Source organism: Micromesistius poutassou, assembly GCF_964030765.1.
Source record: "Micromesistius poutassou genome assembly, chromosome: 9".
In the NCBI taxonomy this organism is placed as follows: Eukaryota; Metazoa; Chordata; class Actinopteri; order Gadiformes; family Gadidae; genus Micromesistius; species Micromesistius poutassou.
In genome coordinates, this window is record NC_140279.1 from 15,847,689 (window position 1) to 15,861,842 (window position 14,154).

The window sequence follows — 14,154 nt, forward strand, 5'->3', positions numbered from 1 at the left end:
CTGCCTTTAGCTGAAACAAGTAGAACCATATTTATTTATAGCATAGAACCAGGCTTACTAAAACTAATGTGAGAGTAATCTTAACCCTCCAGTGCAGAAAATGCAATCCTTATTAAAACGTAAATATTGACATAATTACATCACTGACAAAAACGTGAGTGAAAAGGCTCAATAACAGAGTTAGCCGACTCGCTGGGCATAATTAACATTAAAAGACCGGCCACTTCACAGCGGTTTCATTTGATGCACATGGACAGCATCTTCAGCACAGCATCCCTGGGGGTCAAAGGTCAAAATTGTGGTGGATTAAAGGTCTTTGATCTTGATATTTGTACAATATTGCTGTTGCAACTATGACAGTACATGATTGTTATTAGGACAGTGTAAAATGTCAAATATAAGTTTTGAAAAGATTACAAACCTGATGAATGGGATGTAAGACAATCCATACCTAAGAATGAGGGAAAATTAAGCAATACGATTAGTTTAACTCAATTTCAATTAGGCCTGGGCGATATGGCTGAAAGACATATCATGATATAACTAAATTATATTGATCAATATCGATAACTATTGATTGTAATTGTAATGACCTAAAAAGACTAGGAATTACCATGCTGGATGTAAACACTTCTGTTTAACACTTAATATGACCTTCCACTGTTCTTCATTGATAAATACTCCAATGTCGATACAACAAACACTAAAATATTGTAAATAAGTATGGAACCGTGTTTGTGTAACAAACCCAGCTGCTTGATTCGGTGGTCCAGTCTCTTATCAATATATATTGAACATGTTTTATATTGATATTGATCAAAAGTCTACTTATTGTTTTATTGCCCAGGCCTAATTTCAATACAATAATTTCAACATTCTTGTATATTAAAACAATGCTACTCATAGTCTATTATCTCATAAATTGGCTTACCAGGCAAACGCCAAAAGTTGCAAAATGCAAAATAGCAGCGCGAGACCAAAATTCTTCCACTGTAAGAAAAAGTATTTTAGCCCTGCCATAGAACATAACCTTGACTTTGATTTGATCAATGTTTCATTTAATTAAACTAAAAAATTGTCTCAATATTTAGACTTACCCAGAAGGCAGCGCAGAGGGTCAACACCAGACATGTCTGAAGCAATATGTTAAAATATAAGTTAATCAATGTATTAATCAATATATTTATCAGGACCATCAATGGAGCCACCTAACCATCAGATAATTCAGTATGGGAAATGATTTCAGAAAATGTGTCAAATTTCAGTTTGGCATAAAGAAAACAGAAAGGACTACATTTCCCACCATTCGCTGCCAAGGTGATGTGAAACTGATAATGCTTTGGAGACACTTGACTTACCAGCATGATGGTGGTGGCCAGAGCTCTCGTCTTGTCGCACATTCTTTTCAGTTGCTTCACGGGTCCCATTAAAAACATAGTGCTGTGAAAACACAACACGATAACAACAGCTATTGATATCAGGATTATATAGGTAATATAATGAATATAGGGAAAAAATATGTAGGTTATACACTTGGCAATAGATTATCATCCTGGTTTTGGTGGTCTTACCTGCACAGCGAACACACGTTTCCAAATGAATAAAACACAATAAAAAGAGTTATTCCAATCCTCGGGATGAAGAGCACACACACACCCTGCAAAATAAACAGTTCTCGGTTTACGATTACATGAATTGATGTATGTTTAAGTATAGTTTGAACCTTTGGGAAATATATCAATATGTATTGATTGATTGATCAATTGCAGTAACCTATTATTGGTAACTATTGTATACGGTTTATTTTTGCGCTGACTAATGGACAAGGAGGTTAGGGCGCCATAGTTGCAGCATTCCATTAAGCCAGTCTAACTGGTAGCGCCAGGCCTGTTGCATGGCATTCACAAAGCTAGGCTTAAGACCAAACATAGTAGGCTATCAGGAAAAATTCACACTCAATCGTACCAATAATGTGCACACACAGCCGACCACGAAGCAGCCGACGAACCCCTTCACGCGTGTGCCCCAGCCGAGTGTGGACGCTTCGTTGGCGGCCTTAACACAGAGTTCAGATCATACATATACCTGTATCTTAATATAGATTTCAGATTAAGTTTGTTGCGTGAAACTCGGCGAAAATAAAGTCGCGTTTACCTGTAAAATAGTTCTGTCTTGAGTGCGCCCTTCCTCGCCACTCAACACCGACTTTAATTTGTCCATATTGTAAGACCAATTCACACACAGCTCTCACTGCTCTGCGTATTATTGTTTTCTTTCCTGTTCCACGGGGTTATTCTCGTCAATCTGTGGGCCGGGCAGCAAAACCTCGTCACTTGCTTGTGATGTAGGGCAGGCCACCTGCACAGGCAGTTACACAGCTGAAAGTGACACCTGTTGGTCCTGATTCAAAAACAATTTACTTCAACGTGGATATCACCTCCATATTAGTGTTATGGGGAAACGTGGACGCAATTAAGGAGATGATTAAAAACTTTATTTAAAAATTTGTATTGTGACACAAAATAACAATAGCTACAGGATTAGGCTCTCTTGACCGTATCGCAATACAACGAACACAAAAATAGATATGCAGAGCTGCTCCTTGGCTTCCAATAGGACCATTTGTTTATCAAACATAGAGACGCAAAGTCGAAAATAAGAACAGAATGGAAATACTCAATTCAACATTATTCATAACACTGGTTTCAAGTTAATGTTAAATGTGTGGATATAAATAAATGCAGTGTTAATATATAAAGGAAGTAAAAAATGTAAAATACAATGTAAAATACTTGGAGAACACGCTCAACAGACGCGGCAAGAGGACAGTGGAAAACGAGCAGACTCGCAAAACGAAGGCCACGAGTAGCCTAGGTTATTGTCTCTTGAAAACCAAACCATGATCATACAAGGAAATATATGAAATACAATTGGCGCTAGGCAACAGTTTAATAAATATTATTGAATATAAGGCAGAGGTCGAGATATATTTCAGGAAAGCAATGCAGAGCGACAACATTTGTTCCCTGTTCTTTATGATCTCTACGTCCTGTGCGGGGGCTTAGGCTTAAGGTGCCTGTGGCAGTGATGTCGAGTGGAGGGTCCCTGGAGGTAAGGGGTTTCACACGGCCTCGTCGTCCGACTCCAGCTCTCCGTCTCTGTGCTTGAGGAGTCCCATCTCCACCGGAGGAGTCCTCTTCAACCTGGACCGCACCGCACTACCAAGTAAACACAATGCAAACACAAAAAACAGAGACAAAATACTATTAGGCCTATCCAAAGAATACAAAATGCAATAGATTATATTAAACTCCACGAAAAACCCTAAAAGCCACAACAAACTGCAATAAATAACAAGTAAGGGATGGGTAGTTCTGTGGTATTAGTTAAGCTTTTGGTCTGGAGTGGTCAAGTTCAGAGTAAGGATCTTAGTAAAAGGAAGGCTTCATTGGAGGTCTGTGCCATTGAAGTTGGAGCGATGGATTTGGTGTATTTCAATGCAGTGCAGCTTCTCACCAGTTGATGGCGCAGTAGAGCGCGCTCACAGTGAGCATGCTGGCCGCCAGGTGCCAGCAGAAGCACATTGTTACGAACATCACGTTATTATGGTCGGTCAGGTCCCACTCGGCACCCCTGGGTGGGTACAGCACGTAGCCAATCTGTGAATCCAAGAGGAGAGACGCACATAAATAAACAAATAAATAAATAAATACATACATAGACACAGCCTCATTATACCCAATTATACTTCTGCGTTGAATAGTCGCCGTAGCTAAGGCTGGGGTCTGTGTCACAGGCGTAGCACAGTGGCCTTTGCCGCATCTTTCCTGTCTATCAATTCTATAAATTTAGACCATTTGAGGAGGTCATCGTCACCACACAGAGGCCTGGTTTACCTGCCAGAACCAGGAGCCCTGGAGGAGACAGAGGGCCGACCTGAGCAGCTCCAGGGTGATGTTCCCCCGGTGGAAAACCTCCAGGAAGACCACCAGAGCCTGGCCGAACACGCCGTACAGCAGCATCTGGTGCATGTGGACGTCCAGCATCTTCCTGCCATGCAGGTGGTACAGGAACAGGAAGCCTGGACACACGGTTTTGAAGAGCCCATCCATTACTTCAAAGTAAAAGGTTAAGTCACTAAGCCTAATGAGGCTAATTGAATGCAGAATACTTGACGCCACGCCTCTCAGCAGCAGGGGGGGGGCTCGAACCGGCAACCCCCAGGATTAGAAAACGGATGTTGATCTTAAAGCCAAATGACCACCACAGCCGTTTGGTTCTCTCTTAAGCTCTTGACATATTATACTAACAGGTGTGTGTGTGTGTGTGTGTGTGTGTGTGTGTGTGTGTGGCAGATTTTCAAAACGGCTTGATTAGCATTCACACGTGTGTGATTAGCATTACAAGCCGTTTTGAAAATCTGCCTTTTCTGAAATCACAAGTGGGCATGTCCACCTAGATGTGTGCTGGATAGATCAGTCGACCAGCCTACCCAGTGGACTGTAGCAAACGTTGCTCATCTATCCGTCATACATCTAGGTGGACACGCCCACTTGTGATGTCAGATGAGGTTGATGTCAGATGAGGTTGATGGCTTGTAACGGCTAACCCCACTCACACCTGGTGGTATAACATGTCACCTTTAAGGCATCGGGAGGGAGATTTTCATCGAAGAAACCTGTCAGTTCATCACACCAACCTCCCCCATTGCACCTGTACATGTACCTGAGATGGACAGTATAGTAGAACGTGTGACCAACCCCCAGCGCGGCGACCCGTACCTTCGATAAAGAAGGCGAGAGCCAACGCCAGCCGGTCCAGGGCGAGGGGCGCGGCCTCCGTGACGTGAACGACCAGCGAGATGGCGCCGGCCAGCGAGAAGAACAAGTACATGGTGGCGTGCTGCCAGTTCATCAGGTCCTTCCAATGGTTTTCTGACGTGTCGTACAGCCGGAGCTGCGGGCCACCCGCCGCAAACTGCTCGGCCAACATCCCTGAGGAAGAAAAAAACGTTCTGTTTTCAGTCGTTCTGCGTCCTCATTGGTTGACGGCGTCACATGACACATCAAGCTTCTACACTTATCTCTTAATGTTTTTGCAAGGCCCTTGCAAATGGGTACTAGGAACGAACCAGACGGGTCTGCTGATGCTAAACGGCGAGAATACTTCTGCTGTGCAACGGCAAACCATTTTTGGCCGGTGGTGTGAAATTCTTGTGACCCTAACTTCTTATATATCTTAATGTATCTCATTCCACACAAATTGTTTGCATGTAGTGTAAAGCCCCCAGGGTTGTTAAAGCAGGGCACATTAGTTAGTTAGTAGCAGTTTCCTCATGGGTACGAAACTTGAGTCTGTTTGTTTGTTCATGCGCACCTTTTGAACCAAATTATCCAAAAAATGATCTTTCTCAAAAAATGACCATGAAATATCTACAGCTAATAAACCAGCCATCTCCCACGACCCCGTTTCCATATCGTTTGGAAAGACTGCTGTAGAGGTCATGGATAACTCCAAATACACATACATTAACATACACACTAACCATCCCATCATAGAAGAGATAGAATAAAGAAAACAACTAACATTAGCATGTAGCATTACCGCTACAGCTCATAACAGCATAATAATCGACCAGCTGGTCAACCCTGGGTTTAGACCAGTCTACCTACCGACCACAGAGAAGAAGAGCATTAGGGAGCTCTCGATGACCTCCAGACGGCGCTGGGACGCCCTGCCGGCCATGCGGGTGGAGCCCAGGCACTTGTTACGGCGCGTGGCGTACCAGAAGGAGTACTTCCCCGTCCACCACAGCCCACCGATCAGGAAGAAGCTCCCAGGAAGAGCGTGGCCCTTGAAGCTTCCCATGATGCCTTGGGATGACCCTGAACGAGGAGGGGAGAGATTGAAAGTCATCATGAGTTTCCTTTGCACACTTTGTCGTCCTTTATGTAGATGAAACGTCAATGGGAATAGTAACATTCTGGCCTGCAGCAACATGAGAGAAAAATATACAAATGAAGCTTCATATACTGTATATATATATAACAGCAGAAATTACAGAGGGTCATAATATTAATATTGTGTTGTTGTTGTTGTTGTTGTTGTTTTTAAATCATTTATCGTTTTTAATTATCATGTTTGATAAAAAATGGTTTACAAAGACCATAAAACATACATAAAATAATTTAGTATAAACTTTTGTATGAACTTTAGTCTATAGGGTCTTATTGCGAGGGCAAAGCGTTTCATAAAGGGCCTAGAAAGACAGGGGACCTCAGGGGGTGTGGCCTGACCAGGAACAAAAACAGCTGTTGGCCAATAAGAGCAGGTTCTAAATATAAACTGAAGTAAATATTAATTAAAAGATGTCGTATATAGAAAAAGTGGATTCAAGGCAAAATAAAAAATATTAAAACAAACAACAAACAAGTGAAGGGCATGGTCATCTATAACAAGGTTTAGCCAACACTAAAGATATTTAAAATATATATAAATGAATTTTTGAACAAGCACTCATAGTCATAATACACAATACAATATACAAAACAATTGTTTATTGTTGTGTTATAAATAGCTCCAGGTTCGAGGAACACTCTAATTAGGAGACCACACTTCGGTCGCCATGGCAATCTCCTCCTCGTGTCATCTAAAGTGGTCCTTCAAGATAAGAGGCCTGCCAGATTTCCTTACCAACAGTCGGTATGTGTACACACTGTGGCCCCTTCTATTTGGCCCCTGAATTACCTAAAATGGTGCTGAAAAGCACAAAAGATCTTTCTTTAAAAAAAAGAAACAGGCAATCCCAACGAAGCTGTCACACACGAATCCGTAATTGCGCACCATGGGCCAATACACACTTAGGTGCGTGTGGGTGTGGGTGAAATTACAGTTTGTATGTTTATAGTAAATAGTTAACATATCATTTGGTTTGAGACCAAGGTGGTTTATTGGCTCGGACAGCAGCGAGTGTCTCTCCATATCTGGCGATCGGTAGATTTTGTTATTCTTGGATATGAAAAAGAATAGGACCACTGCGATTCTAGAATTAGATAATACAGGGCTACCTTATACGGTTGTTTAATTCGAGTTTCTTGGATACTGAGAAACAGAAACCCATATTTATCTGATCTAGAATCAAAGCCTTTACGTGGCACTTTCAACAAGCACGCGTTTTATAGCAGTGGCAAATGTATTAAAATAGACTCACCTAAAAAGGTTTGTTTGTGGAAAGGGAAAGTTCCTACAAGTGGAAGGCACTGAGAGAGAAAAAAGACCCTATGGTTTACATTTTACTATCCACCAATTGTTTCTTTCCCTCGCAGATTATACATCATTCGGTGCCGAACTTTAAAACGGCTGCAGAACATAAATTATTCCATCGAAATTAGGTACACTCAGCACATCCTTTAAATCAAAAGCTGTTTCACGATCATTTTTTCCTGAATACGCTGAACTGTTTGAGGTTTGTTAAAAAAAAACTCCCAGTGCTCCCATTGGCTGATTATTCTGAACCCGCTTCTACTTTTTTTCTCATTGGTTTAGAGCCTTTTCACTCTTGCGCAAGCTGGGTTCCACGTGTGCATCTGTACCCCGCCTGCCAAACCCCCGAAGTCCCGCCCATAGGACCCACCCAGAGGTCCCACCCCGGCGAGACTTTAAACCGCTACTTTCCACTCCACTCAAGCGATGTAGAGAGAGAAAAGACGCGCGTCTGAGCACGTAGGCAGTAAACAAGATACTCACGCATAGTGGGCGCGTACTTCTTGAGATTACGCTGATTGTTGTTTAACTAATTAAACGTAGATGTAAACTATTAAAAGTTGAATGTGGGGATAATTAGGCTACAACATATTGGTTGTGAACTGGCTTTTGGTTGCATGTTGTCAGTCTCTGTCTTTATATCTAAATGTATCCATTACATTAATGTGATACTTGAAATTAATAATTGCAGATCAGGATTCATAGCACACACAGGAAAGGGTGGAAATAAGTAAAACGTTTTATGCAAACCACTGAGACAAATCTTTTATTCAAACTATGATCAAATAAACATTGGGATTATGACACATAAGGAATGGTTATCTCTAAGAGGTTATAAATGGTGAATCTCAGATGGTCCTGTAGTTCAACTGGGAGGCCCTTACGCACTCTCTCACTCCCTTATTTACCCACTCTCACTCCATTTTTCACTCACTCCCTTATTCACTCTTGAACTCACTACGCTATTCACTCAGTGCTTCACCTGTTTGGCGAACACAAAAAAACAACTGCAAACATAAACACAGTGAATGGAGTCTGTCACTGGGCCCTAAAGGTGGCCTTCTACTTGTTAAAGTTCACCATCAGTTCTGTTCTGTTACAATGCTAAGTCCAAACAACGAACCACAAGCATCAGGAATAGAATGTTAAGCTCACTTGCCATTGCAGTTCATCGTTAATTATTCCCCCGAAGGAAATTAGGATCCAAAAGGAATACAAATGTGATTCATACAATGATTCGTACATTGTCATTGTTTATTGAAAAATGTCTGAATTGATTCCCCTACATAATTATTAGTCTTTAAGACCACATGTTTTCATTTATTTTTAATTTCTTTATTAGCTGATTGGTTGATTTGATACACAGAACACTGAAAACCAAAATATATTGTATCATTCGCCATTCACATATAGGTTTTAATGCTGAGACTGAGCAAAAACAACAACATAGAGACTAAATGCAACTCAACCGAAGTAGCCTACGACATCCCGCTGTATTTATTGGCATGTATTGAATAATATTGGAACAACATGGTAACATATACATTTCCTACTAGCTATTGTTATATATTTCTAATAAAACAAACCAAAACATCAAATCCAAAATTTAAACCAGAGATGTCACTTGCTGTATTCTATTTCCTCATTCTATTTGTGGTACTCTTGTCATGTAGAGAATTTCTATAGTTCTATGGTCATTTCTTTAGTCACATTTACTGTGGCAAAAAAAAATGGGCTGGTTGGCTCTGTCCAGGTGTGGCAGTTTCCAATAACTCGACAAGTTCCAAAGGAATCGCCATATTTGGGCATTGGCCAAATATTTCTTCCATTGCGCTGTCACGTTCCAGCGATCTCCAGCGCTTTCTGACGTCATTGATGTGTGATGTCATCGGCATGTCCGGTCAGCGGTGTCTTCGCAGTGAGAACTGCCGGTGTGGCATGAGACAGTCCGTCTCCTTGGACGCCCTCCGGCACTCCTCTTTCGCGCTCCTCCAAGCGTCGCATTCCGCCGCTGCGCTGCTGCTGCGCGGGCGCCCGTGCCGCGATGCCTTCCACACGCAACAACCGCACGACAACATTAGCGCATTTCGCCTGACCTCTGACCTTCTACAAACTCTAGGGTCTAGACCACGCTATTAAATCTGTGACGTCATGATTTCAGACCGGCGGCATCATGCTTTAAGACCAGGTGACATTAGGATTGCAGAACAACGACGTCACGATTTCACAACAGCGACGTCATGCTCTCAGCGACATCATGCTTTCAGACCAGCGACATTACGATTTCCGACCAGTGACATCGTGCTTTCCGATCCATGCCATCATGCATTTCCAGAGACGTGTGATGCCAAGATTGTCATGCACCAGGTCTACCATAGATAAAAGCAAACAGACTGAAACGGGCTGTCTTCATGGCCTCCACCATTTTGAGAGAGACTAGCTTGCAGGTTGAGATACTATCTCAACCAGCCTGGGAATGGGTGTGTTTGATAATGGGCTTTTAGAAGTAGAAAAATCCTCAAGGGGGGGGGCCAGATGGTGGCGGTTGAACCAGGGAATTTGGGTGAGGCAGAGCAGGGTAAAGTGGGGAGGAGGAGAAGCATGCGCTGGAGTAGTTGGAGATGTTTTACCTCCCTGTGGAAGCGATGCTTGCAGTGGACCTCCAGTACCCCAGCTCTGCCGCTACGAAGCTCCTCCGCACAGATCAGACACACGCTGTCCGTCTCGTTCTGTATAGCACACAAACAGCCATTCACCTTGTCATACCAAACACTCGCATAATGTTTAGAATTTCACAGCACCGCTGCAGCGTGGCCATCTCTACCTAAAGACACAACTGAATGAAAACCAAACACATTTCTACGGTGAGATCCATACGATGAATTAATTTAATTTAAAAACTATTTGGGTCAACCGTGAAGCTGTCCTCATATGAGGGCAAGGATTGATTGACCTATAGGACTAAAGGGTGACATAATCCATGGTCAGAACCCTGAAATTCAACTGCTGTGAGCTTGCTGTATATATTTCTCCCTTCAGGCGTTCATATGACATGAATGAGTATGTAAATTGTAGTCATTTAGCTGAGGCCTTTATCCAAAAGGGTCTTGATCAGGACGCCTACAGGTAGACTGTGGACATTGGGGATCGAACCCAGAACCTTTCAGCTGGGAGACAACTACCCTAACGATAGACTTTCCTGCCCTCCCCAACAAGAACCCATTGCTCCGTTGGATTACTGACGTCAAATTCATACAAATTCTTAAGTTTCAGTTTTCCAGCAGTGTGAGGGAACACCAGCTGGGTCCTCTCCCTGATCCTCACCAGGGAGACGTGGGTCTTCCCCAGAGAGAACCGCTTGTCGAAGGACTCTGTGAGCTCCGGGATGGTGGGGATGGTGGGGATGCGGCTCTCAGGGATGACCACGTGGACGCGGCTGTTTTCGTCGGACGAGGCGCGTCGGGCCCTGGTGTGGGGCCGGGCCCCTTCGCGGTTCTCCCCGCCGTGTCGGCTGCTGTGGACAGAGGCTGAGGCCCCTAAGGCACCGGCGTGGAGCCTAGAGAGCCTCACGGCATCTAGCTGAGACTGAGAAGAAGAAGAGAAGAAGAAGTAGAAGTGTTAGTCGGCATATTCAAGTTCAAAGGCTCAAACTTGGTGACTGGCAGTCGATGCCAGAGTGGGTCACAAGGAAATGTTTGCTGTAGACAGGAGGAGCGAGTGGAGGTGTTCATTGGCTATGACAAGTCATTTAAAAAACAACCAATTTGTGACATCCCAAGTGGCAGTTTCCAGTATAACCAGTGGACTTTACTAACTGGGTGACTGAACAGGTTCTCCATGGCAAAATTTAATCTAGAAATATTGACCAACTTTTGGAATTCCTCTGTATTCCTAGCCTCCACAAGGGGGCGCCACGCTGTTATGTTGTTGATTAGTATAGTATAGTTGGTTCATATTTATAGCGCATTCGAAATAATATTTAGATTGATTATCAGGGAAGTGTGAACTGAGGAAAGCGTGTCAGGATAGACCATGGTTACACTTGATATTCATGCATCGACTATTACAAAGGACATGATTATTATTATTATGTTGTATCTATCTAATCATAAATAAAGATCCTGTGATCTTTATTAAATTAATCTTTTCCTCAATGATAGTTTTACAGTGAGCAAGTTGACTTCCATAAGATCTTTTTTTTTTACCAACAAGACTAAACAGCATGTCTGTTGGATGGTTTTTACACCATGGGTCGAATCTCTGTTTAAACTGACCGTAACAACACTAAACTCACTTGCAGTATACATGCTGGCTATGTAGTGAAGTATTTTGAGTATCACCAAATATCCGGTTTGTGTGTTATGGTGTGTAGTTTGTGTGGTATGGATGCGTGTTTGCCTGTTTTTTGACATACATGACCTTGGCAGGGGTCACACATCCACATGCCATATCGATGTGCGACATGGGGGTCAACCGCTCACGGGAAAACACTAAAAGAAGCCTGATATTATTGAAATGTTTGAAAGTCATTCATTAAGGCAGATACATTTCCAAGTCCTTATAAGGGTTATAATTCTTGAATTTCAATAAATCAATAAAAGTATCTATCTATCTATCTATCATAATGTTATTAGACTAATCCATTCACTTAATTGGTAAGTCCTTTCTTCCTTTCGCACTGTTCTTTCTGTGGTCAGATAATGTCATTTAAACAAAAAAAACACAGTTGATTTGATTAGTGTTAGTAAGTTATCTATTTAGTCATTTAGGAAGTAAGCCTGTAAGTTAGTTTTAGATAGTTACTCAGTCAGTAAAGTTAGTAAGTGAGCTAGCAATTCATGTAGTTGAGTCACTCAATGAGTGTGTTGGTTTTTCAGTAAGTTAGTCAGACAGTCAGTTATATTATCAGTTCCTTTTTCAGTTAGTTAGTTGGTCAGATGTTAAACTTTTAATAAAAAAGTTATAGAGTGTTTCCGTTACCACGCAGGGTAGAGAGGCCCGCCGGTCTGTCTGGGACCTGGAGGTCTTCCTGAAGCTCCTCTTGTTCTCCCTGGTGGCATGGCCCTCCGAGCCATGGCCCCAGTAGCTGCTCATCCAGTTGGTGAAGTTCCCGTCGTCGTCGTCGTCATTGTCCATGGCGAAGGCGGGCAGCAGCCTCAGAGCCATGGTCACTATGGACTGTTGAGAGCGTCCAACTGTTGAGAGGTGCGAGTGTGTGTGGGAAGGAGTGTGCGTTGCTGATTCGGTTAAAGATTGGACCCAGCGAGTTTGAGGCTCTGTAGTTTGACGTCCACTGTAAGACGACGGCGGGTAACTTGAGTGGATGAGTTCTCTGCTCCCTCAACTACCTCCTGCTCCCTCTGTCTCCTAGTGCAGCTGAAAATACACTGCAGCGAGTTTGTTTTGATGTGAGTCCTCAAATAAGTAAATCCCCACCAATAATCTATTCAGCGAGTGATGTGTAAAAATGGACTGGGACAGAGAACACAGAGACAGAGTGGGAGGAGGGGAGCTGTGGGGAGGAGGAGGAGGAGGAAGAGGGGCTTTTAATCTTTCCATTACTGCGCCGTGGGCCTGGTGGTGGCTGGCTTCTATTTTCCCATACTTTCCACTCACTGACTGCATCAAACCTGTCAATAATTATGTGCAGGCGTCCCTACAGTGACATGGAGGAGCCCGGGGCCGGTGAAAAAACGGGTCACTACAGTGACTCAACCATTCATCTCTGCGGCTGTTCACAATAAACGACCCCTGCCCATGCCTGTTGTCGTTTTGGTTGTTGTTGTTGTTGTAAAACAAAGTGCCCTTTTGTTTCCATCTTATGTATCATGAAGTAACAGGCTTTGTGTTTGTATTTCATGATTGCAATCTATGTAACCTTAAATTGCCTGCTATGCTTCGGTCTAGAATGTTGTGATGCTTTCTGTATAGAACAGAATGATGGGGTGTTCAATATAACTAAAATAGGATAGTTTTGTGGTTTGACTCCCAGCTGAAGGGTATTGGGTTTGATCCCCAAGTGTACCTGTAGGCCTTATACAGAGCAAGATGCCTTAACACCTGCTCGTCAAGGACATGGACTTAAATCACTGTGTGCACTTCGGATTAACGCATCTGCCAAATGACTGCATGTTCCATGAGACAAAAGCAATGCAATACTTAATCTTATTAGAGTGTGTTGATGATAGATATGAATACCAACCCATGTAGGGAGGAAACTACATTTTAAGAAACAGTGGACCAACCGCCGCGGCTAAACAAACAGGATATTAAACTTGTATCTTCATCAGAATCAAGTATGTAAATATCTGGAGCAGCAGCACTCTCTGTGCAGTTCATCCTATTAAGTCTTAAAGACCAGAGGAAACACATGGAGGAAAACAATCTAACCACTAACAGACGTAACTACACATAGGCCGCCTCCCTGCTGGGCACCAACCAAGGTCTGCATGCTGTGAGGGAACAGCACTAACCACAGTCTATAACTGGAAACAAATAAATTAATACACAGGCCTACAATGGGCCTGTGAACATAAAGCCAAATTTTGCATTAACTTGCCCCACCCAGCAAATGTTTAGAACGAAGATGGCCGTTAGCTGAATTAGGCTGGTTGGGATTTATTCAACCGAAAAGAATGTTGGAGTCTTAATACTCAAAGGAATACAAAGGAATTTTAAACACATTATGGTTTGATAATATATACTGTTTATTTATAGACTGTGGCAACAAAATGCAACAGCTAACATGACACGATAACAAGTAATTGTGCACATAAAACAACTGTCTGGCTTAGCTCCATCTTCACATATAAATCACAATGTAAATATTGTTTTACATTTACAAATGCGGTGACATTATAGGATGGAAATACCTTGTACTCTCTTATGAAG

The 14,154-nt window shown here is 42.6% G+C and overlaps 3 protein-coding genes across 3 annotated transcripts; all 3 read right to left on the reverse strand.

The window, feature by feature from the left end:
• Positions 1–236: 236 nt before the first annotated feature.
• sft2d2a (SFT2 domain containing 2a) lies at positions 237–2,220 on the reverse strand (the record flags this gene model as incomplete). Its single annotated transcript, XM_084472831.1, has 8 exons — positions 237–276; positions 422–451; positions 932–990; positions 1,098–1,133; positions 1,359–1,440; positions 1,572–1,657; positions 1,966–2,055; positions 2,155–2,220. 8 exons carry the CDS (start codon positions 2,218–2,220, stop codon positions 237–239), a joined length of 489 nt encoding a protein of 162 aa, XP_084328957.1.
• A 901-nt stretch (positions 2,221–3,121) lies between these two features.
• Positions 3,122–7,373, reverse strand: tmem45a (transmembrane protein 45a; the record flags this gene model as incomplete). The annotated part of the gene is made up of 6 exons (XM_084472937.1): positions 7,211–7,373; positions 5,673–5,885; positions 4,782–4,994; positions 3,897–4,081; positions 3,517–3,659; positions 3,122–3,218 (listed from the first exon to the last, which is right to left on the reverse strand). The coding sequence occupies exons 2-6, from the start codon at positions 5,866–5,868 to the stop codon at positions 3,122–3,124; spliced, it is 834 nt and encodes a 277-aa protein (XP_084329063.1). The 5' UTR covers positions 5,869–5,885; positions 7,211–7,373.
• A 1,791-nt stretch (positions 7,374–9,164) lies between these two features.
• Positions 9,165–12,429, reverse strand: lnp1 (leukemia NUP98 fusion partner 1; the record flags this gene model as incomplete). The annotated part of the gene is made up of 4 exons (XM_084472938.1): positions 9,165–9,311; positions 9,894–9,992; positions 10,507–10,848; positions 12,244–12,429. The coding sequence occupies 4 exons, from the start codon at positions 12,427–12,429 to the stop codon at positions 9,165–9,167; spliced, it is 774 nt and encodes a 257-aa protein (XP_084329064.1).
• Positions 12,430–14,154: the final 1,725 nt, after the last annotated feature.